This window comes from Corvus hawaiiensis, chromosome Z (assembly GCF_020740725.1).
Source record: "Corvus hawaiiensis isolate bCorHaw1 chromosome Z, bCorHaw1.pri.cur, whole genome shotgun sequence".
NCBI classification, from domain to species: domain Eukaryota; kingdom Metazoa; phylum Chordata; class Aves; order Passeriformes; family Corvidae; genus Corvus; species Corvus hawaiiensis.
The window spans coordinates 69,386,215-69,411,741 of NC_063255.1; the positions used below are offsets into that span (position 1 = coordinate 69,386,215).

The following is a 25,527-nucleotide window of genomic DNA, read 5'->3' on the forward strand; positions in this document are numbered from 1 at the left end:
CCCGGCCATGCGGCTGGAGAAATAAACATCTCTCTGAAACAGCTAGCAAGAATCTGTCTGTCCATATATATTTCCTTTCCACGGGACTCCTGGTTTGATATATGCGTGTTGCAGGATCCCCACTGCAACAAATGGTGGAGATTTGTGAGCAGAACGATCCCCGATCCCTAAGCGACTGATTTGTGTGAGTAAACCCTGGAAACTTTGGATTCCTCTTCTTGGTTTTGCTTTGCTATTCCATATCTAAACTATGGAGGAACCTTGGGAAGACTCTTGGCTCTCAGAGCCGCATATGGACATTTATCTTAAACTTAAAATGATTCTTGAACAACGATTTGTAAATTTTAGCTTGATTCAAGCTCAAAAAGAACTGAAACACTTCCTGGCATGGTTGTTTAAGAACTTTTTCTATGTTTCTTGGGATTTAATTCTTACCAAGGGCTTTTGGAAAACCGTTTGGACACAGTTAATACTGGAGTCAAAATATATGCCGATGGAAGAATATTTTCGTGAATATTATTTAGTTACTGAGACTGTTGAGCAATGTCAGCTGTGTCCTGGTGAAGGGAAGCGTGGCGCAGGGACCGTGCGGCCCAGGCCACGTGCACCGAGCGCTCTGCGAGCAGCAGCGAGGCAGTTCCCGCGCGCGGGCGGAGCCACGCGAGCCGCAGTGTCGGTGGCGGAGCGAGGCGCGGCGGGACCCGGCGGTGCCTGCCTGGTCCTGTGCAGTGCGTGGTGGAGCGAGCCCCGGGAACGCCCGACCGAGAGGGGCGGCGCGTGGGCAGCGGCTGGCAGCGATGGCGGTGGAACGGAGCCGCGCCCAGCCGAGACGCGCGCTGGAGCAGGGCGCGGGGGAGTCCTCGCTCGGGGGCCCGGCCGAGACGTGGGTGCAGCGCCCGGCAGCGGCAGCGAAGCTGCGACCAGAGGAGGCGACGCACGGAGAACTGAGCGGCGTGGCCCGGCCCGGCCCGCGCAGCCCCGAACGCGACCCCGGGAAGAGCGCGCAGGCACGAGCAGCCCCGACAATTCCAACACGGGAGCGACCGAAGGAGAGAGCAAAGACGCAGCGAGACAGAAAACAGCAGCCACTCGGAAAAAGGAAAAGATCATAGCAACTAAGACCTTAGGGATAGTAAAATGGTATAATGTTAAGCAAAATTATGGTTTTATAACAAGGTGTGACAACCAGCAAGACATATTCGTGCATAGAACTGCTATTAAAAAGAATAACCCTGAAAAATGCATCCCAAGCTTGGGAGATGGAGAGGTGGTGGAATTTAATATTGTACTAGGGAGAAAAGGGTTACAAGCATCGCAGGTCACTGGGCCTGATGGTGTTTCTGTAAAAGGCAGTATATATGCAAAAAATCGTAGTCATGTTAGACAGTATCTCCATTGTAAGTCCCCCCTACAGTTTCCCTTTCCTAATCCCACCTTTCCCTTTTACCCTATGTCCTATTACCCCCAGTGTATTCCCAATCCGCTTTTTCATCCATGGTTTCCCTCACAAAACCATGCTTTTGCCAATTGTGTCCCCAAAAATCCCTTTCCAATGCCGAGTGGGGGATGAAAAGGGGGAGGGAAGAAGTTAAACCCTCTCCTGCCTCAGTTTCCCCACAAAGCATGCTCAGAGAATTCTGTCTCCCTTCTGTCAGCCCTAAGATGTTCCAGAGAATCTGTTTGGACATTTAAAGACTCAGGAGGGTGGCTTGTTTTGTTTTGAAACTGTTCTTGTTATGTTTATCCAGTTGTTTTCATTCTCCTTTTATTAAAATAAAACGGGTGAGGTGTTGGGGTCCCTCCCCTGCCGTGTAGCCCTGGGAGAGGGGCCCTGAGGGCACAGACACGGGGCTACCCTGTCCCTGCTCAGCCTCGTTCCCATTGGTTGGTTTGTGTTCCCTGCGCGGGCAGAAGGACCCTTGGTCCCGTGACTGGAACAGTTCCTGGGCAGAGCCCCGGCCATGCGGCTGGAGAAATAAACATCTCTCTGAAACAGCTAGCAAGAATCTGTCTGTCCATATATATTTCCTTTCCACGGGACTCCTGGTTTGATATATGCGTGTTGCAGGATCCCCACTGCAACAAAATACCTATTACACTTTGGGAAAATGATTAATATTTTTCCATTAGAAGCAATGTATTTTGACACTTGTCAGTAGGCTGCCATGATTTTGTAATGGTGAAAGTCAAGACTTTGCGCTGATTTTTGTTCCAGTGACTGACACATTGACAACTCCCTTGAAACACTGAATGCAATAAATACTACATAGAATTTTCAAGGAAATATTTAACAAAAATTGCACCCAAACTGATGAAAGTTTTCTCTAGAGTTCCCCAATACATGGTGTAATTTGAGAAAAAATGCTTGCCAGAGAAGCTGCTTGTAGTTGAGGTGTTTGATGACTGCTGCTGTTCAAACTTGATCTAGCTGTTACTCTCTTGCTTAATCCATGATCTGTATCTCTTTTTAGGATTGGAGGAGCTATGCCAACAGTCTTCTCCTATTTTTCGGAAGTGCTTGCTCGGGAGAAACGAGGTGAACACCTGAGCTGGCTCTGTATGTTTTGGATGATTGGTGGCATCTACGCTTCTGCAATGGCTTGGGCAATAATTCCTCATTATGGTAAGAAAATCCATAGAAGAAAGAGAAAGCTCCTTGTGATTTGGAGTTCTTCTAGTATGAAAGTAAAGATCTTGAAGTACAGCTTAAAGAAGGGTCTCCATGTCTGTTCTTAAACTACTGACCTAACTGTTAAAAAGAAATTGATTCCTTTTAGAGGATTGATGCCTTAGGTTTTAACTTTTATATTTTCCAAATCCTGTACTGTGTAGTGTGTAACTCTGAAGTTTCTTGTGGCCTGTTAGCTGCTGTTCTCTCAGGCTACTTAGACATAACAAGCTCTCCAAGTAAACCTAGATTGTCCAAGGCCCCAAAATATGTTGACTAAGGCTTCTGAAGAGGAGGGCAAACTTGGGGTAGTTACATTATTAACTAGGGTTGTACTTGGAGAATTGATCCTGATGTGCAAATGGACCAAACTTACAAAAGTGTGAAGAACTGGTGATCCAGGGTCCATCTTAGGTGTAGCCTTTTGACTGCCCAAGGTATACCTTGAAGGCCCTTCAAATAAATACCTACCTTTATTCCCTTATTCTTGTCTAGTCTCTGTTTTTAGGTGGCCACCTCAGGCCTCAGGATATAGTGGGAATAGGTTGTACATCACATAAGAAATAATATATTACAAGATGCAAAAATTGACCAATGTCCATATTTAGTCAGAGTCTTCAAATTACTGAGAACCTGGACATGTGAAAATGTAATTGGTGTTACTGTTAAATCTGGAGAAAATAGATTATGTGGAGATTTGCATCAGAAAAATTTTAAATTGCTGGAATGTCAAATTAGTGTTCCTTTTGACACAGTGATAGATTATGAATTAAACATTCTTGAGAAAAGGAGTAAGAATTTTCTTAATGTTTGCAGCACTGAAATCTGGAATTAGTCTGAAAATAAATCTGTACAGAATGTTTCTTAGTAGATATTTTTAGTGGTATAAAAACAAATATATGGAACAGAGTACATTTAAATGCTGTAGGGATGTATGAGGGCAATGGCTGAAGTTATACACACATGAAACATAAGCTACCTCGTGAAAGAGCTCTTTAACTGCCCTGTCATAGTTAAACATAATGTGGAGGTACAGATTCAGTTCTTTGTCTCCTGGGCTTGCCTTTTAGAACAGTTAAGTGCTCACGGGTCTCCAGGGTTGCTGAGACTGCTCAGGGGTTCTTAAAAATCAGCTTCTCAAGCACTTCTCCCTGGCAGGCCTCAAGCGAAGTAAAGCAGTGCTGTGAGTTAGCTGGCATCCAAAGCAGCTTTCTTTAGCCAAGCAGTGAGGTTTATCACAGCTATATTGTGAAAGAGGGGGCAAATTCATGAGGTTTGCCCAAAGTGACGGGAACATTTAGCAAGTGGTAATGTCCAGAAATAAATTATAATAATGCAGACTAATCAAATACCTAGACTGTTGCATTAAAATTAATTTTAGAGTTTAGTACACTCAACCTGAATCTCTACCTTCAACCTTGCCTTTTGACTTTGAATTGCTGGAAACAAAGAGACGAATTTGTGCTGACAAGGCACAATATGGATTTTTTTTTTTCACAATTAGTAAATTGCACTGGATGACAAGTACTTTTTTGCTTTCCTGTGGACTTTTATTTTCTTTATCTCTCAATGGAAAATGCAGACATTATGACAGACTGATTTACATAGGTTGTCTCATTTCATTGTAGATTTTATAAACAGCTTTATATCCTTTACTGAGCTGCTTTTAAAACATCACATAGCAGTATATTTTAATGGATTCACAAAAGCAGTGTTATTACAGGGAAAAAATTTCTTCTTTCTTAGCAGTGGAAGAATATCAGCAACAAAAAGGAGCGCTGCACTGGTTTGTTGCTGCTGTTGCTGTTGTTTTTTCCACCTGCAAGAATATTTGTTAAATAATATAAACCAAAAGAAAATAAAAAAACAATTTCAAAATATAGTATTCTTTAGTGCTAGATGTAAACATCAATATTTGCAGTTTATTAAGGTAAGTTATAATGATCAAAAGAAGGCCAAAAAAATCAAGCTGTAAACAACAGAATCCTTTTTCACAGTAAAAGAAGTAAGCTCATACAACATTTTGGCAAAATTAAACAGAACATATTTATGGGTTTTAATGAGGTCTTTAAATTGTCTTTACTTTTAAAACAGACTTTTTTGTTATGTTTGAAATTTAAAAGCTAGTCTTAGGTCCTACTAAAAATGTGAAATCACTCCAGCTCATTGCAAACTATTTTGTTGTCATAATGCTGTGCCAAGCTGCCAGATGTTGCCAAGGGCTCCCAGGGCAAATCCTGCTCCAGAATTTGGGGAGTGTGGTCACACATTGCTGTCCCCTCCTAGAAACATTCCAGGTCAGACAAACGCCCATGCAGGTGTCTAACCATTTGTATCACATGCATTTACGAGGAGGCTCTTACAGTATTTTCTCTTTTACAATTTCTACATGGTTTCCATAGATTTATTTTGCCAGAATTAAGCAGAGATAAAGATTTTCCTCCAAATCACTTAATGTACTTCTCATCATTCACACCTTCACTGACCAGAAAGCAAAGCATAATTTTAAACAACTCTTCCACTTTTACACAGCACTTATAATTGTGCATGGGTATTTCTGTGTTCTTTGCTTCTCACTTGAGGAGTTGACAGCATTTGTTTTTCTCAGCTGGACTCAGAAGTTACTCAATAGCAGTGAATGAAGCTCCATCCATAAAAAAGCAATCAACTGTCATTGAGCATAGTGGAATTATATTAATAGTAAGATATCAGGTCAACACAGTAGAATAATTTTGAATATTCTTTTCTTCCTTCTTTTACCAATGTATTCCTTTCATTTGTACTCCTTCTTATATAAGCCACTTTAAAAGAGTCCTAGATTCATAAGTATACATTATCTAGCCCAAGGCAGACAGTGAAGCTATGTATGCATGTAAGTTTGCCAGTTGAACATTTAGCTATATCCTTCTGGGAGAAAACAAGGATTATTCTCTATATGTAACAGTTTATCTCTGTTGTTGTTCAAGCAGCACAGGAGAGTCTGAAACAGGCGTAATGCTCTGAAATACAAAATAAAGTGCTAATAACTGTTGTCTTGATATCAGCATCTTGTTAAGTGAGGGATTAGTGTGATGCAGTGCTGCAGTGACCACATATGGAAAGGCCAATATCATCTGGAAGACAAGAATCTCTTTAGTAGGGGTTTTTGATTTATATATCTGTTGGCTGTTGTTTAAAAAATGAAAGTTTATGTAGACCTGTTCAGGGTCTCCTAAACTCGAGCTCAAGCTGTGAAGAAGAAGAAACATCTGCAGAGAAATGCTTCTAATTGCAACTAATTTTAAAAGTCCCAGATTAGACTGCTAAGAAGAAATTCCTCTCTACACTGCTTATATCAGGCTGGATAGGAGGAATAACAGTCATTCTGTAAATATATTTGCAAGTGCAATTTTAATTTTAGCATCCTGTTTCAAGGTAGGGTAGTTAAAAGACTGTCAAATGCATCAATTGTGTATTACAATAGTCTTTAAAAATATTCATTTTTCAAATAATGAAGAAGTCTAAGACTGCGAAATTTTAGTTTAAAATCTAGACATTGATATCTTAGAATTTTTTGACACCAACTTTATGTTTCAGTCGGAGAATAGGAATTTAAAAGAATTGTGAAATTCTTAATTCTTAATTTCGTAATTCTTATGAAATCCTTGTTACAAATTATAAACTAGTCACTAGTCACAAATGATATTTCTACATCAGTCATTAGAGTTTTACTAAGAAAGCCGTTCTTTACCAAATGGATTTTTTTTGAGAGAGTAACTTCTTTACAGTAACACAGAGCTTAAAAATACAGTGTCCAAGTAATGCACTCACTCTTGACTTGCAAAGCATTGTATTTAAAATATTAACAATATCTTCTATTTTAAAAATATTTAATTATGTCTCCTACTGGAAATTTTTTGTATTCATTTCCTGGTCTGTAAAATATATTCACTTCTATTCTCTCTGAAGTTTTTTTCCTATTACTTTTCTCCTGTCAATAACATTAAATGAGTTTAAAGGGCAGGAACTGGGACTTAATTTAGACAGGATAGAAGTTAAGTTTTGAATACAGTTGTTATAATGTTATTAACATTAACTGCCAAATACATTCACAGAATCTTCATTCACTGGATGTTGTCAAGGGCTCTTGAAACTACAGCCTGTCCTTAATAGTTTAGAACCACGCTAAATTCACTAGAGCTACCAATGGAGACCTGTTGTCTGTTCTTAATTCTGCTTTCCATAATTAGATAAGTCTTTTTGTAGACACAGGAGTCTATAATGGCTTCTGTTTCCATCTGAGTGCAACTGTGATGAGAATGGACCAATCTATTTCTCTTTTGAGTAAGAAGTGGCTTTGAAATTGGCCTGAAAAATATTTCTCAAGTTTGTAGCAGAAGATTGTTGCAGTAAAGCAGTTCAATTCATCTGAAGAAATTAAGGCTAGTGGCAATGAAAATGATCCTCTTATCACCTTTTTGCATGGTGGCTTGAGAAAAATTTTTGTCTTATTTCCAACGTCATGTTTGCTCTGTTTTTGTGTCATCCAATTGAAGATAAAGATAAACCTATCTTCAAAACTGCAATGAAATCCCCTTCTGCACGAAACCATAATGAACTGTATTGTAGTAAAACAGGCAAGGAGGTAAGCAAAGCTGCATGCAGCAACTATGCAGATGAGGAGATAGAGAGCTACTGGCTCACTGTGCAACACATAGCATGTACAGCATCAGGCAGTGTTAATGGAGGAATTAACCTTCCAGGCTGCTGCAGATCTGAGCATGATGGACTAAAATTGTGGAGTGGCAATGAAATGAGAAAACCTTTTAACTCCGTTATTCTATCTGGGTTTTTGTTGGGCTGAAGGGTTTCTCAGTGGCACATGGCAGCAGTGGTATTGGGTTAAAAATTCCTACGCCAATGCTTTATACTATCAGTGGGTTATAGGCTTAGGGCACAGCCCTAACATCTAGTACATGGTATGCAATAAAGGCAGATGCATTTTAGGAGGCATCCATCTTCCAGCACTTCTGGTGAGCAGACCTGGATCCTCTTGAGTGGTAGGATCTGTAAGTATGGATTACAGAGACTGAGCTGATGTTTCTGTCAAGTGGAGGTAGTACAGATAATGAAAAATATTTTATAATGGTGTGTTGGTTAAGCGTATGAATGGAACTGCCATGGAAGTAGTGAAGTGTCAGGCATTGAAATTCCTGTTGCAGAGGCTGTTGTTGATTCTGATTTGAAGCAAGTTGATGCACTGGATGCCCCCGCAAAGTTCCCTCACCCCTGTTCTATTAAACAGATACTGTTCCTTTGCGGTGTGTTGGGGTAGGCCAGAAAACAGCAAACAAAGGAAAAAACTAGAATTTAAAAAAAGAATAGAAAAAGAAGCAGCATTGAATATTCCCAGCACATGTAGGAAAATGCCTGTCTGTCAAACTGTTCTGGCTGGTAGCTCCAAAAGGAAGACAGAAAGCTTCTTGGCTGAATAACACTGCACTGGTAGAAACAGAAATTTATAAGTTGGTTCTTCTTTAATTTTTAAAATTCTGGATTCTCAAGGAAAAAAAAAACCACCTCCAACACCTTAATATTGTTTTTCTTATTTTCCTCAAACTTTTCTCTAATAGGCTTCCTTTTCATGGTAGTTCTGAACAAATTCATGTCATAGCAACAGCTGTTAGGGAAAAAGCTGAACCCAAGGCTCCATTTTCTATTATACAGTAGTTTCCATTCTTTGCAGAAGAATTTAATCAGTTACCCAGTACAAAGAGAAATACTGAAGAAGATGGCCTGGGGAAGAGCACAATGCTTTTTTTCTCAGCTGTAAAAGGCCCATGAATGCACCAAGAAATCTGCAGTCTGCAGAATTTGAAATCAATATATTGTCCTTTTTTCAGGTTTGGAGGAAATATGTGAACCAAAATTTAAAACCAAGAACAAATCTTCAAATTTGCCTCCTACTATTTCCTTTCTGATATATCTTCTGTCTTGAGAATAAACCTAAACAAATGAAAAATACCATTTGATATTTAAAGAAGTTAGAGCTTTGTTAAAGTTGAATCTGCACTTGCAATGAGACTGTGTAATGCTGTATAAATGGACTAGATCGGGCGTAAAGGCATCTACTACCTAATGCAACATCTGTTGATCCATTTTACATTCCTCTAAGAGACAAAGTGATCCCCAGTGCGCTATGCTTCCCCTCTGCCAATACTTAATGCACTTATATTAATCTGGTATTCTGCAGATGAAGCTACATCTATACTTTTTTTAATCTGAGTTAATTAAAATGTGTGCAAGGCAGTTTCATTGTTAACTTCAGTTATAAACTTCTACTTGTGAATTGTTCTTCATTTGAAATAATCCTATTAGATTACATCGAATGTGTACTTTAAAAAAATCTTCATCTTTAGGAACAACAATAATGACAGAATACGGCAGCATTTAGAAGAGCTGCTTATGCAAATCTAACTAGGAGAGCAAAACCACTTTATCAGGTTTCTTATTTTCTGTGCTCTAATGAAGAGTTTGATATGGTCATTTCAATGTTTATATTTGCAAGCCCTAGAAGTTTAAGTAGCTTTTAGCACATCTACTTAATGAACACTAAAGATGCTCATTAGTGAGCTTCAGATATAACCTTTTCCTTGGCATTTTAGGTTAAGGGTGAAAGAGAAAATTTTTTATGGAGAGGTTCAGTAAAAATCTAGCAAATTGTTTTGTGAGCAAAGAAGATATGAGGCTCAGTTTTCTAGGGGTTTCTGTCAATCACCTTTCGATCCTGGCAAAATCCCTTCTGCCCTCTCTTCCCCTATGTTGCTTACAAGGCACCATGGCAGTGCTTTTAGTTTGTCCTTGCTTTTTTTGGATCCCTTTCTGCTATAGTCTCTACAATTCCCCTTTCTTTCCCCCAGAACTATGCTATAATAACCATTCAGATGTCCACACTCGCACTATGCTCCCTGGTGCAATACAGCCCTGTTCTGGCCTAGCTGCTCTCAGGGAGAAGGCAGCTCGTTTCAACCTGGGTCAGATCAGTGCCAAAGCCAATGGATGGGGTGGCTGTGTTGCAGTCCCCATCCCCAGGTAGGCTCCAGCATCCCTGAGGGACCACTGGTATCTCCTGCCTTTTCCTTCTTTTTCCAAGTGACTCTCTCTTCTCTGCCTGGGCAGCATATTTCATAAGGCTTTGGAGAATGTGATTATCTTTGAGACTATTGCTTCCTGTGATGTTTGATTGAGGTAGCTTAATGGCTTTAAAGAATGCTAGTGGAGGAACTGATGGACAGGTGAACAGACTGTTGCCATTAAGCATCATTGTTCAATGCCATAAACATAATTTTCTGCAGAAACCATAGTAATCGTCAGTCATTCTCATGACAATAAAAAATGTCAACTTCTCAGCCTTTCTCTTAATGAAAATTCAGTTTCACACAATGAATTGGCCTTGAGTTTAATTTAAGGAAAATTACATCCAAACCAATAAAGCTGCCTTAGAAACCTGTCTAGACTGGCCAGCAGAAGTACCTGCAGTGTCAGGTGTTAACCTTGTTTTTCGCTTTTAGAAACAAATACGATTCTAATCTGATAAGATTTCTTTGTTAATATTTTCAATGTTAAATCATAAAAAAACCCACTTTTGATTTTGTGATTGGTCTACAACAGATCAAAAATTCATGTGATTGTTCATATACAAAAATACATTAATTTCCTCTAGAACATAACCTGACAGTATACATTCATCAACCACACTTCTGTATTATTTCTATGGCATGTAAAGCTACCTGCTTTGAAGAACTTGGTGATTGTCCTTTTAGTAACAGTTTCCTTTCACTTTAATAATATATTCTGTCTATGGATTGCATATACAACTGGAATATAATTTTTCAATTTGCAGTGCAGTTGCTTTTAAAATAAAATTAACAAATTCAATTGCAAATGACATTGGATTGGTTTTTTTCAGGAAGTTTGTTCACACTTTTCCTCAAAGAAAAGTACTTTATGTTACTTTTGAAAAGCATGCCTACTTTAATGAAAGTAATTCCATTGAGGTCTTTTCAAATATCCATGCTTACCAGAGTATATGAATACAACATCTGACTATATTCTTTCTGTTCATACTTGTAGGAGAGGACAAAAATATGGCAAAACCTGATTTATCTTCCTTACAGTGTTTGTGTGCTTAGTATTTCCAAGACAACTCTACTTTTACACCTTACAAAGATGCCAGCAGAAAACAGTATAAAATGAGCAGTGATAAGCATTAAGATTTCATAGTGAGGGCTCTGGGCTGAGGTTTCCATTCACAGTTTCCTCAGCTTTGGTGCTGGGCAAGGTGAAGAATTGCTGCTTTCTACCACTCTCTGTTTCTCCCTTGATGTTTAAGTTAGTATTTTTTTTTTTTTAGTATTGGGGCAATTTGTTTTCAGGCATTGAAAGCTTTGGCCCCCCTCTTAGTTGTTTCATGAAAATGTCATTGCCATATAATAAAAGAATAAGGAATTGCAGCTAAAGAGATCAAGGTTATATTTATATTGGTTAATTTTCCCACAGAAACATTATTTAGTTCAATCCGATATAATCATTTGATTCCTTTATTATTCTAGACTTTCAAGGAAGTCATGAAGCTGTATAAAAAAAAGAATGTAATATAATTCTCTGCTTTCTTAATATATTGTATTTTCATTGTTCCCTTTGAGAATTGCATTTCAAATACTGGGACTATCTGTTCATACGCAAATCCACTTCCCCACTGCCACTATGATAGGCTATTACTGAGAATTGTTAGTACTTGATTTGAGAATGCAAAAAAATATTTTGTTGCAAGTCTTTGACAGAGGCTTGAATTCAAGGCTTCTGACCCATGGTTCACAGTATGTACAGAAAGCCCCACAGAATGTACAGTAAGGTCAGAAATGTGACCAGGTTTGCTTAATTGACTGCTGTTAGATTAGAAGATAATTCCTAGAATGCACATCGGCTCTAATCATTTGGTCACATAAAATACCTGCTTAGTCTATCTGTCTCTCTCGCAGTGATAGGATATTCCTCCTTTTTGTTTAAAATTAAAAAAAAAAAAAAGGAGAGAAAACAAGAGGCAAATGAAATAGCAAAGAATAGAAATAAGACAAAGCACAGCACTGAAATGCTCATTGAAAATAATATTTTTCTTGCAACATCTTTCAAGCAAATAAATGTAATAGAGTTACATTTTGAAAGAGTTTCTTTAATTGCAGAGATATTCTGTTGTTACACTGCAGCAGCACACAAAAGGTAAAATGTGCATCACTGGTAAAAGACATGTCCTCTTGGTATTCTTCAAATAATGTTCCAGCATTTCAATTAATGTTTTGTTTCTAAGTTAAGCTAGATAAGGAGGCTCCATTTTCTTTTCACAAGCTGCAGTGTTTCATTGTGCCTTTTACTGATTGTCCTTTTTGATTAATTGCTTCTCTTTCCTTCTTTTCCATGAGCCCATCATTTAAATATCCTTAGTTCAGATGCACATAAATCACTGGGAGTCCTGGAGCGGGACAAGAACACTTACATTTTCAATTAGTTTCCACATCTAACTGCTGCTTTTAGTAGTGTCTACAACTACTAGCATCACATCAAACATAGCACCATTTCTGATCTCAGAGCTATGGATAGACAGTGAAGGGCACCACACAAGAATACATAGATATCATTGTATTTGTATTTTTTTACATGGGTAGGACAACAATATGAAGAGATTTTGTTGCAGACAAGTGTTTCCTTATAGACTTTGTTCATAATGGCTACTACACAGGCATTTGACAATTTCACATTGTCTTCTTACAGAAGTGGATTCTGTCTGCTCTCAGTGATTTAGTCTTATTGTACTCTGCAGCATGGTCCAAACAGATGCCTCAAAATGAATGCAAAACCATTTTTCAATTCTTAAATAAAGTAGTGGAAAACTACTAAGCACATGTAGGAGAATGGAGGTAAAAAACTTAACACAAATTAAAAGTAACATACAAATGAAGTTCATATGAAGATTGAAGCACATTTTAGTGACATTTGGTTGTGCAGTCTTGGTGCCAACATTGGCCATGATATTTTGAAGCCCTGACAGCAGCATCTCTTGCCATGCTGTCTCCCCCACTTCCGATATTAATTGCATCTGTTTGAACCATTTTCTCTGGAAAGCTTAACAGAACCTTTTCTTCTTAGACTGACAAGCCTGTGATGTTGTCAGTGTTGTGGCTGGTAGATGTTGCTCTTTGTTTTGCAGATTGTGAAGTGCCTTCATTGAACAGCTGCACAGAGTCAGACTCAAGCCAGGACTTTGCAGAAATGCATGAGTACATAAATCTCTGGGGCCACTGACTCAGTCAGCCAAACAGTCAGATCAATTATGTGCCACAGTCCTTGTAATGAGATTTTCAGCTACATATTAACCCTTGGTAGCCTATTCTTTTTTATTTATTTATTTGTTTATATCTGAGTACTTAAAACGTCATCTTTACAGTTGTTAAGTCTCTATTGTAAACTTTATGTAGTTATTGAATAGATCTTGTTTGTGTTGGAAAAATACATTTCAGTTTTTATGCTCACTCTTTATCTGGTTGTCAAGCTAAAAAAATTCAGCTACTGCTGTGGTTTTTGATAGCAGGGTTTTCATAAAATGCTTCTAGACCATATGGCCGCAAAAAAAATTAAGACAAATATATCTTCCTTCCATAGGCCTTGGTTAGCCACCTAGTATCCTACAAATCCATTTGGAAAATGTCTAGTGGTCATTAAATTGAGGAAGGATATAAACCACTGACCTATTGCATCCCAGCACTATTTTTTTTTTCCTAAGTCAATGGCATTGCTAAGGCATTGGGAAGATTGAAAATGTATATATGAAAGAGCATCAGAGCAGTATCAAGAAGTATTGGCTTCCGTAGGACTGAGAATGGTGCTATATGATGTAGCTTTATAACATATCTTTAACTACAAGGAGAAAATTTTCCAAATCTAATTTACGTGCAGAAATGTGACAAAAGCAGACATTTAAAGGAAAATAAAACATTTGAGCTTTTGATTACATGTCACAGCTCTTTTCATGTTTTGCATCTATACCCTGGACAAAAGTTTACCTGTGTTTTTCTACACTCATTTCTAGAAGTCTTGGGCAGTTTTCTCTGAGCAAGGGCCATGAGTACACATAAGGGAAATTCAGAACATTCTAGCCTATAATATGCATATTTACTTAATTTCAATAGCTACATGGTATTTCTCCTTTTAAATTTCAGGAGTATGCAATCGACTTAAGTTTCAGGAGAGATTTTCCACTGATTTGTATTTTATAAACTATGCGGTAGAGAGGAAGAAAGGTATTTTGAGAATGCACAAAGTAGAATATTTTAGAAAAACTGATTCAACATCTAAGCAGAAAATTACAGATATGCCCTAGCAAGCTTTCAGAATCTGTGCTCATTAACCAAAGACTGTAATGAGTGAGGATATGCCCACTTCTCAAGGAATATAATGATATTTGCATTCAGAATAAAGCCATGTTGAAGTTACTCAGGCTCAATTCCTGGTAATAGGTATCTGAAGTCTGGTGAAATGACAGGATGGTAGCAAAACTCTTAATGATGATTTACGTCAAGATGTTGCAATATTGTGTGGAAGTGCTTTTTTGGCAGGTTTCCAGTCCTATAAGATAGTTGCATTCCAATTGTGTTCAGAATTACTAAGGAGCACAATTGATCCTGCAGGGTGGTGGAGACATTACACCAGCACGACATCTTAGCATAGTGCTTTTCCATTATTTCTCCCTTGCTTGAGAATGGAAAGTTCTCAGTGGCCAAAGTTAAAAAACCAGAAATAGAGCACTGCAAACCTGTCTCCACTCCTCATCAGTGGCATTTTTTGTTCCTTTCCACCAAGTGGAATGCTTTACTCTTAGCCCCTATTTTCATGAAGAGTCATATCGATGGGTGCAATGCATAGTTGAAGTTGGGATCAGTCTAGGAAAGGCTCACTAAATTCTGTATGATAATCACACATCAGCGAAGCACATCTCCTGTGTCAAAAGAGTATTGATTGGATAGCAACCCTCAATCTCTTAGGAACGAGGTGCAAGTATCTCAAGAAACCATGCAGAAGGTTTTGTACAAAATTGATGTCTATCTTCGCCTGTGCCCCTTACGGGGTAATGGCTTTGCATTTCATGTCAATGTCTTTCTTTATGGATTTTATCAGTACAATCTCCTCTGAAACTATCTGTATTTTGGCTCTGATTAATATCTTATTTTTACCCTTCTTCAGTGTTACTGAGGTCTTACAGCCTTGAGTTAAGACTTAACCTGTGTAAGTATTAGTGTTCCTGTTTTATAACAGGACATAGAGGTGCATAATATAAATACACAGAAAACCACAATAAAGCACTACAGATTGGCAAAAACTTGCCACATGATTGGATGATGTTATGGAGAGTGGTGGCTTGGAGACAAACTAAATTGAATAAACAAACATAACTTAAGAGGCAGAGGAATCTTCATCTCCTGCCAACTGTTCTGATGTCAGCTAATTCTTACAACTACCATTCAAGGCAGAATGTTTCCTGCAAACTCTACTAAGACAAGACTTTTTTGTTTGTTTTTAACCTGCTATTTATATAGAGAGGTGATAATGTGTTTTAGCACTGCCTTACATCAGTTAAAATGGAATTTGTCCAGTTCTGTGCACTGTAGGCAAATGCTCTTGTTACTGTATCTTTCTCAGTCATATAGTAAGGGCTGAAGAGGCAGAAACAATTCTGAAAATGCCGTAAGCTGCTTCTTGTGAATGCACTTTACTCTTTTGCCACTGTTCATTATAACTACTGGAACAGTCATAACTCCTGAATAGTTGAGACAGTCCCCTGAAGGAGAGGATATAGGGTGACTATGTAGAAAATTTATAATGGTCAATTTAGTTGACCATTCACTCTCTGGTTCTGTATAGCTTCTCTTCTACCCTGTTAGACTTCATAAAATATGAATGGATAATGAGTGATTTTGTCTTATTCATGTCTCTGTTTTATTTGGTTGGCCCAGTATCCTTCCCAGTAAAGAAGATTGAAGTGCATTCCTTTGTGTTCAGCTCAAGATACAGGCGTGCCATTCCCATTAGGCCCAGTAGTGGCAGAAGCCTACTGGTTTCCAAGACCATACAGGTTTTAATATTTATCTACTAGGGAGGCAAGAGAGATTCTTATTTCATAGTCATAGATAGACCAGTAATTAGACATTCTTCACTACTTCTAGCGCCTGCCAAGATTAGATGGATTACATGACTGGACTACTGGGTACCTGCAGTTCTCCTATTAGGGATACTGCTTTAATTTTCATATATGATTAAGTCTGTTCATCTCTTCTTCATTTTAAGTATTAACTTCTTGGCTGCATCGGCTACTGTGCATCGCCTCATCTTAATACAGCCATATATCAGGCCAAATGAAAGTCAGATTTCAGACAGACCATTTCAAACCATGCACACAACGACTTACAAATTTCCCTTACCTTTCCCCCACACCTACCTCCATGCCAGCATTTCTAAATATTCTGATTTAAAACTAATTTTTATGGGTTCTTTTTTTCCTATCAGGCCTCATATATTAGCATCTCCATGTCAAGGAAACAAATCTACAGCTCTGTTGATATTCTGCAGAGCATACATAAAATTACATGAAAGCCTGACTTGTCATTACTAAACCTCAAATTTTGGAAACATATCATACCATACCATTGTCTGAAGTATGAGGATACACAAACTTCCTCCTTAATGAAAAGTAAACTGCAGTGCTGTGCAAGAGTGTGTTTGATGGTATTTGAGAGCAAATTATTTTCTATGCAAGATCAGTTCTTCTTTCAGCTGTCCTGGGGATTGTCTGAATAGCAGATACTGCCACTGGAGTGACTGAAGACCTGATTTTATAAGGTCTTCAGATAAATATCAATGCCAGCACAGTGAGGAGTTACGTGTCTGTGCTTACAAACCCCCTCCACTGTGTCAGAGGAAATGTGTCTTTAGAAAATGCTTTGTTCCTTCTCATCACAGTTTTAAGTGCCAGCAGACCGAGTCTAATGTGTTTGCAAAATACATCTGTTGAACACTGCTACTTTCTTCTCCCACTGAACTGGTGATCCTCAAGGGCTAACTGCCCTTGTGGCTAGAGAGCCACACACCTTTGTTAAGTTGCCTCAATCATGGCCTGACACACTTCAGCTATTTAATTTCCAAATTCCTTCTTCAGAAATTACCAGCAGCTGACCTGCTGAGACTAGGTTTGTAGAGTATCTAACTATCTATACAGGCTAAAAATAACACTGCTTTTCCCATGTGATATTAATAATTTAATCACAGAAAAGACAAGTGTTCTATTTTGTGCTACTGGAATTTCACAGTAATACAACAGAGAAGAACTCTGGAAACATTATTTCTGCAACGGTTTAAAATAATGTTTTTCATCCAGTTTTGTAAAAATGTCTAACAGAGCTTCCTCAGCTACGTAATTTACCTGAACTTTTCTCTTTTTTTTCAATTTCAGCAGTATTTCACCATTATTCTAATGTGTAGCACTACAACAGAGGGGCTCAAATCCTAGATAACACTGACAGTTAAACTTGGTAATGCCAGGGCAGAAAAAGTATAAGTGCAATAATAAGGTATTTAAGTGATGCAAGCTTCAAAATATTTCCAGTACTTAAAATTTTGCTTTAGCTTAGACTTGGGAAATACTCAACAACAGGATGTGATAGTAAAAGTCTCCCTGCAATAGTTTTAAGCTTTATTTTTTTTGAGTACGGTAACAGTGCCACCATGTGACAATTTAGAGCAATCATGCTTGTCAGTTTACTGTAAGTATTTCAAACAAAAACATTGAGAATGAAGGCTAGAAAGCTGACTTCTGACCAAAGGTGGTGTGTTAAAACAGAAATAAGAAAAGCTATAAAATAATATAAATTATTATTCAGAAGAATCTATGAAGTCTATGAATTACTGTAAATTCCTTAGTTTGCTTTCTCTCCTATCCTTAAAGTATATTTCTGCATCTACTCCCTACTTTGATCTACTAAAAGACAGAAATCTATGAAAATTCGGGTTTTGGCAATTTATGACACTGCCATGAAATTAGTTCCTCTTATTCATACTGAATGACTAACAAAAATTGTCAAAATGCTGTCTTTAGCTAACCATGCCATAAAATCACAGTATTTGATTGGATTTTCTTTGTCAACTTTAGTGTCTTAGAAAGGTGTTCGTAAGCTTATTCCTCTAGTATATATATAAAAACCGTCTCCTTGCCAGCCAGTACTTGTATAGAGCCTCTGGGCACCCGTGTTTTTCATTGCCCACATTGGGCTTTAGTGTAACATGTATGAATCTGTAGAGATCTGTCATGTTCCTTGTAGCCCGTATTGTGGAAAGTTAAGCAAATCATCCCCATAAATCTGCTCTCAAGTAACATATCTACTGTAGTAACATATCCTTGTGCTTGAAGATACTTGCTGTTTATCAGGTACTATACATTTATAAAATTCATCTTAATGTGGACAGGTTTCCCTCTATATATTCAGAAAGTCTATGACAAGTGTTCTCTCCTTTGGAGCAAGAATTTTAAAATATCCATTTGATATATTAATATTATGGAGCTGTTTTGTGAGACAAGATTTTGTTGACATTGAGTTCAATTCATAAATTAGTGATTGGATCTAGATTAGCATCTTGTACATTTTGATTTTGCTCCGCTGTGTGCTCCTGTGTTTCTGTAATCAGTAATTGCCATGTCTGTGATTCACTTGGCCTTTTCCAGCAGCCAGGAAAGCAGGAGGGTGGTATTTAGCACAAAGGTTGCTGCAGCAGCTTCAGATTCAGCCATGACAGATTTTGGGTTGCTCTACAGTACATTATTTCCAAGATGCATTTAGGCCAAATGATTTGCAATTCATAAAACATTGGGACTTGTCCCCATTCTCAAGATTAATGACTCTTAAATACAGCATAGCCAGGGAGCAAGGGTGAAGGTCGGCTCCAGGTTGCTGAGCAGTGCACTGAATGCAGCTATGTAGGGCTGCTGTGCCTTTGCTACTGTGCCATAAATCAGGGGAGAAGGAGATTGAATTACAGCCAAGAACACAATTTCATTTAGTTTCAAGACTTATGTACAAAAGGAATGAAAGCCACTTTGTGAGCTAAATTCAGCGCTGCTTTAATGGCTCCATTTTCTAGATTAGCTCATGACCTGGGAAAAAGGATATGTTAAGTATAGGAATAAATCCAAACTTGCTCTGCATTTGAAATATACTTGTTTTGCTGATCTAGCACTGGAATAGATGGGCGGAGCAACCTCCAGAAAGCTGTGTTGCAGCTTGGACTTTTTTTCTACAAATTGCTTTTTATAATCCTGACATTCCCCTTTATCATTAATTCAGCAGATACATTAAATCACAAGATAAATTGCAGCAGCTAATACAGTATGTAGAGAAAAAGATGGAATAAAAGCAATAAAAACTGTAATGAACATTTCACTTGACATGTGTTTTGAGGTATTTTGAGGTATTCAAAATATTCAGGTATTTTGAGGAGTAAAAAAGGTGTTTTGTAGGTTGTCACAATGACAGTGGCATGAACAGTACATCTATTGCTTTAAATTAAGTGTAGTACGGTTCACTTATATTAATAAATGACAATTAAAAAATAAATTACCAACAGCATTTTCCAGGACTAGCTACAGAGCACAAGATGTTGCTGTTGCTTTATAACAGGTATAAAGCCAGGTTGATTTCATTTACTGCAGAACTGCCCTTTGTACAGAACAATCCCATAAAACATGAACTAGAGCAATGAAAGGCAGATAACCTGACTATACTGGTGGCTTTGTGTATTTCTGGAACAGTTTCTAATAACAAAAGCTGGTACCTTGACAGATACTGAACTTTCTGAAAGATGAAAACTCCCATCCTGTACTCCCTTCCCTGCAGCACTAGCAGTTGCACAGCTGCCCAGAGAGTCAGATCAACTCACTGATCAGACCAAAAAGTATCATTTTACAAATTCTGCATCAGGTGATTTTGTTCTATATTTTAAATTATGTAATGAAGAATATGATTCTAATGATTAGAATAAAATATGTTTACAACAGCCAAAACACATGTGTGGTTTCTGATTGCCTAATTAACACACTGTAAACATTTTCTTATTTATTTCCTTCCCTTCACAATTTAGATGTAAAATACATCCATATTATTTAAGATTTGAAATCCCATAAAATCAAATGTTAATATTTTCCAAAAATCAATGAAGAGTGAATTCTAATACACTTTTATGCCTTTGGTTTTGGTTTGTTTACATGTTTATTCTTAAATTTTAATTCCAGGTTTTATTTTGGAATAAAAATTAACATTAACTTTTAGACATCCTTGTTTAGTTGGAGGGACATTTGGAGCACTAAACTATGTCTATATGGAGCCTTTCTTGAAAAAAATAATGTGGGATTCCAAGATCATCGTCAATACTCTTACTGATTTTATCCCTTTCTCCCTGGGGTAAAAGTGGCAGTGCTAAACAAGGCTGTAGAGCAAATTGATATAATTTCAGAAACATAGGATGTCCATAGGAGACCAGAAATAAATACATTCTCACATCTTGCTGATCAAGATGTTTCACCAAACCATTGATAAAGAATAAAAATAAATTGACAGGATTTTTCATGTGGTAGTATGCAAGTACTTTAATATGAGAAAGAATTTTTTTTCCAATAATGTGTTTATGATCCACAGCATAGAATCTTTAAATTCCAAAACACACTTTAGATTTCTCAGATAAATACCTCCCTTGGAGAGCTATTTAAAAGGCCATTTGATATGATGTTCTTCCAGTTGCTTACTGACATTCAGACAGATTCAATCAACCATGTCTTTTGCCTAGAAAAATCAGATAGCAAATAATATATCAGATTAACCCAGTACATCAGTTCTTTGATTACCCAAGATTTCATTTTCTTCCAGTAACGTCTTCTGTCCTTTACCATTATTCTTATCTTCCACTCATCTTTTAATAAGTTATCCTTGAAAATTTTACTTGAAAATTTCCACTGTACTGAAGCCAGAATAAAAGGCCAGGTAGTTACCCCAAATAATACTTTTCCCTTTCTTAAGATAAATTCTTAGTTTTCTTACAATTATAACATTTCAAGAGTCCAGTGATAATACACCAACCAACCAGATATTTTATTAAAATGCTGAACTACGAGCCCTCCAGTTTCACATAGGTGATTCTTATTAAGTGTTGAAATCAGCTTTGTAGAAACAGCTAATATTAAGGAAAGCTATGCAATTCCATAAAATATATAATACGAGTGTAGATTTTTAAGTCTCTCCAATTCCATTGTTCATAAAAAACCTATTTCTTTGTATATGTATTCTTATGCATGGTGATGATGTCCCTGTTTGGTTCACATAACTGCCTTAATACAGATTTTGCTAAGAGAATTGAAAGAAGCTTCTTCATCCCTGCATAAGAAAGTCTTTCATCCATAACAGAGCCATTTTCCAGCTTGACTAGTCAGATGCAAGAGGCTAAAAGTCATAGTGTAAAATTATTTTTTAGATGATCGATATTTGTGGATATATATCAGTCAGGCTTCATTTAAATATAGGTATAATTTTGCATCTCCAAGAAGCAGCATATATAGGATAACACGTATAATACTCCTCATTTGTCTACATTTCATGAATTTCTGCTTCCACAGGATGGAGTTTCAGCATGGGCTCTGCCTACCAGTTCCACAGCTGGCGAGTATTTGTGATTGTCTGTGCGTTGCCCTGTGTCTCTTCTGTGGTTGCCCTCACCTTTATGCCGGAAAGCCCACGGTTCCTGCTGGAGGTATAACTTTCCAAACGGTTTCTAGATTCCAGTTAAAATTATTTCTATTTTATGTCATGACCTCTACCAAACAGATATTTAGATGGTTCAGGGACTATACGGAGTAACTTAATTTCTATGTGTATTGTGCTGAAATGTTTTGTTCTAATATTTAGGTTGGAAAACATGATGAAGCTTGGATGATACTCAAGCAAATTCATGACACGAACATGCGCGCTCGTGGTCAGCCCGAGAAAGTCTTCACTGTGAGTACTGCTTTTAAAGCTAATCACCTATCACATCAGCAACCCTGCTGACTGGTGAGGTCTGGAGGTCTTAAGCAATCAATATTAATATTCTAAATGACTAAGCCAATTTTTTGCACTCTAAATACCTAAATGATTGTGCCTAATCCAAAATACCTAAAATATTGTGAATTCTTACTGAACTTGTTATATATACAACATCTACTAAGATATCAGCCTTTGGCCAGGATATTCACGGGTGTATGAACCCACAGCATGATAATTTTATCTGGTGTACCAAGATACTTAATAGAGTCCATCTGTGTTATATTTATTAATATTTCACCCTTAGTAATAACAGTAGGCACATAGAAGTCCAAATTAGTTAGCTGTTGTGTTTTTTAGGATTTGGAATTTTTTTTCCATTTTTATCAGGTAAAATAATGATTTTAAAAACTACATTTTCACTTCTATGAAATACTAATTTCAAACATTTAATATTCTCAAAATGTCTTGGAAGCTCAAATTCATTTTGTTGAGGCCTAATTATAAAGCCCTATTTAAAGTATTGATGGGTTGTTTCTATTGGAAGAGAAATTGCCAATTCAAAAATGGAATGTTTTTATGGCATCTTCCTCATTTATGAAGACTATACACAACAATCTTGTCTTCCTGGATACAGTGGGATCAAACAGCACTTTCTTTCTTTGAAATCCAGTCGGCCTCTCCAGCTTGTACAGTGCTGTGGTAGTATGTGCACTCTGCTCCCTCAGAGCCATGTGTGGGATGTTTTTCCTCTTCCAGAAGCTTTCTTCTTACTATAATGCACATATAATTTAATTAAGAAATCCTCTTAAAGGTTCTCTTTAGGAATGACCATCTGACCACATAACTTTATTCCACTGAGACTTGCAGTTTGTTGCCTTGGATGTAGTTTCTATTGCTTCCATTTAAATTTTTCCACAAAGAAGCACAAGAATTCCTGTATTTTTCTTGAAAGAAGGCTGGTTAGCACGCTTACCATGACAAATCCACATTTATTGGTACACTGGTGACCTACCTCTAATCCCACCTAATCTAATATTTTATTTTATGATTTAATTTATGAGTAAAGGGATTTGCCTAACGCCATACAGCTATGGCGTAATCTCACAATTGGCTCTTGCTGATCCGAGCTGCTTTCAGACAGAATAAGCCTGCTCCTGGTAACTCCAGGGGAGGTTTTTTTGCCACTATTGATATTCATTGACTCATTTCTCAGTCAGCCACAGCACTGGCCCTGTCCCCCTTTAGTATTGGTTTGGGCACAAGGAATAAGACAGAAATGTGCTGGGAGAAAATGTGGGAGGAAGGACAAGCCTCTCACGTCACTTTGACGTAATTGTAATCAGGTCCTAAAGCAGCTGTGGAGAAGAAAACAAAGCACATGCTTGTTGTTTCCAGCTCATGTGATCTAACAAGTCTTTGTCTCTGTGGTTGTTAAAATGTGACACTCAACCACTTTATCTACAGTTATTTTTGTAAATTGATCAGCCATTAATTTTGCCAGTTTCTGCCTTGAGCATTAGGGAAACTCAACCCCATATATCAAGTTGAGATTAGAAATACTGTGCTGTGTGTCAAGGTTAGACATATACAGACATCCCTATTTTTAGCTACCATTAATATGATTAGAAAATGCATCATTCTCTTCTTATTGTAAAACATCATCACTTCATCTCATAAAACCCAGAAAGCAAAGAATTTATGCATAATTTTTTTGACATATCCTTTTTGTTTCTTTTTTTTTTCTTAATTAGTCCTTGATATTGTGATATTTTGTCTCGGTAATTTATTCACATAATTCTCCTAAGCTTTCTGTACTTCTCCTCTGCTTATCCAATGCCATTCCATGACTTAACACTTTACTATTTTCCTCCACTTCCTGTTGTTAGTTACATCAGACACATTTTGATAGCATGTTTTCTGACTCTAAGGATGATGTAACTTTTTCTCCATTACTAATATAGTTTTTTCTATAGTGTGATTTTCTTTTATGCATTTTCCTGTATTGTATTGATTTAGTATTTTTCTAGAAGCTTTTTTTCACAAGTTATGTTTATTCTTTTTACTTATATTATTGAGGGGATTATCTTCAAGCCTTTAGAAAGAGACAGCATCAACTGACAAGCAGTTGGGTTTAGAGTTAATCCAAAATGGAGTCTTCTGGTTCCTGAATTAGTTGAGTGGGTGGCTCTTCATACTTTGGAGAATTTCTCCTGAAAGCAGTGACACTAACAGAGATGGTAATAAATTGAAAGTATCGTCAATCATGGAACTACCCAAGTTAAATGTTTATGTACATGCTTTATTATCTTCCTGGGTTTTTAAAATACATATTCATTAGATCTCTTGGTTTAAAGATGTAAAAAAAAAAAAGCTTTGCATCCTTAAAACCAAAATTTTCTCTACTCCTCCATTGCCATGTATTAATTCTTTTTCCTGCAAATATTTTTCTTTGCAAAAAGTCTTGATTTTTTAAAATTTAAAAACATTACGTACGTCGAACCATTGCTTTTAAACAGAAGCATCATTTTCATTAAAATAGGTTTTCTTTTCTGAGTTTGGTTTTTTTTCATTCTTCATATACTGACATGCTGAATTTGCATGGTCCAGATGGACTGTTGTCCTGACTCAATAGGACTTTTCATATGTTAAAGAACCACCAAGGCCAGGGAACTTTTGTCTGCAGTCACATACAGGGGTCCTAGGATACATGTTTCCCCCAGTCTCCACAGCTCCAGCTGAGTCAGGTGCCCAGTATGGTGAAAAGGCTGTCCCTGTGCCCACAAGAGTGGGATTCAAAAAGGCATCCCCTTTCTGCCCAGAGGAGTGGTATGTAAGGATTTCTCTATGTAGGAGATATCAGATAAGTTTTGAGGACTTGACTCAGTCTTTTGTGTAACACATTTCATAAAAGCAGTTTAAGAAAAGCTTGAGATCGATGGAATGATGAGACAGGATTACTGGACGAGGCATGACAAGAAGGCTACAGGCTTTAGAAAAAGTCATGATCTGGCAAAACAGTGAGCTGTAGTACTTCAGAAATGAGGGCAGTTGTACCTCAAACTGCTCAGTGGGCTTTCCTATGTTCTTGTTCATGGGATGAGGCTGCTGTTGCATCTCAAACAGTGTACATCTGTAAAAGCAGTAGGCTCAAAACTAGAGCTTTATCATCAGTATTGCTATTCCCTGATGTCCTGTAATCCAGTGTGATACATTGGAGGTGGGGGCAGGGGATGTGCCCATTCTGTTAAGAAGAAACACAAGCTATGGCTAACTTCAGAAACTGCAGCCAAACATCAGACACTCAGTCTCTTGCTCTCTCCTTCCTTCTGTGTCAGTCCCTTTCCCCATTTTATTCATTTTCTTTCTGTTCTCTCCTTGTCTTCTTTTGAGATAAACTGTGGATGAATACAATGCCTTTTGTGATATCACTATGAAGCTGGGATCAGAGCAGAAACTAAAAGCAAAACCATACAGTAGTGTAAGTTTATCAGATCCTGTGTCTGGAAAGACCATGCAACACATCCTTGTTCTCCTACACAACTGAGTAAAAGTAAAAATTAGCATTGTAGGATGCATTACATTCTCTGTCACTGGTAATTCTGTATTTTTCCCTGATGTCTGTTTATCTCATTTCACTTTAGATAAGTAGGTGATTGTTCATAACAGCAATAACATGCTTGGTTCCAAATCATTTCACCTCATCTCTTCTCTCTT

The 25,527-nt window shown here is 37.5% G+C and overlaps 1 protein-coding gene across 1 annotated transcript in view; it reads left to right on the forward strand.

Annotated features, from left to right (window-relative positions):
• Positions 1-25,527, forward strand: part of SV2C (synaptic vesicle glycoprotein 2C) — a 117,077-nt gene that overhangs the window by 64,982 nt on the left and 26,568 nt on the right. The window contains exons 4-6 of the mRNA XM_048291363.1: positions 2,472-2,623; positions 21,408-21,541; positions 21,697-21,786. Coding sequence (XP_048147320.1) covers positions 2,472-2,623; positions 21,408-21,541; positions 21,697-21,786 — 376 coding nt within the window. The remainder of the gene's footprint in view (positions 1-2,471; positions 2,624-21,407; positions 21,542-21,696; positions 21,787-25,527) is intronic.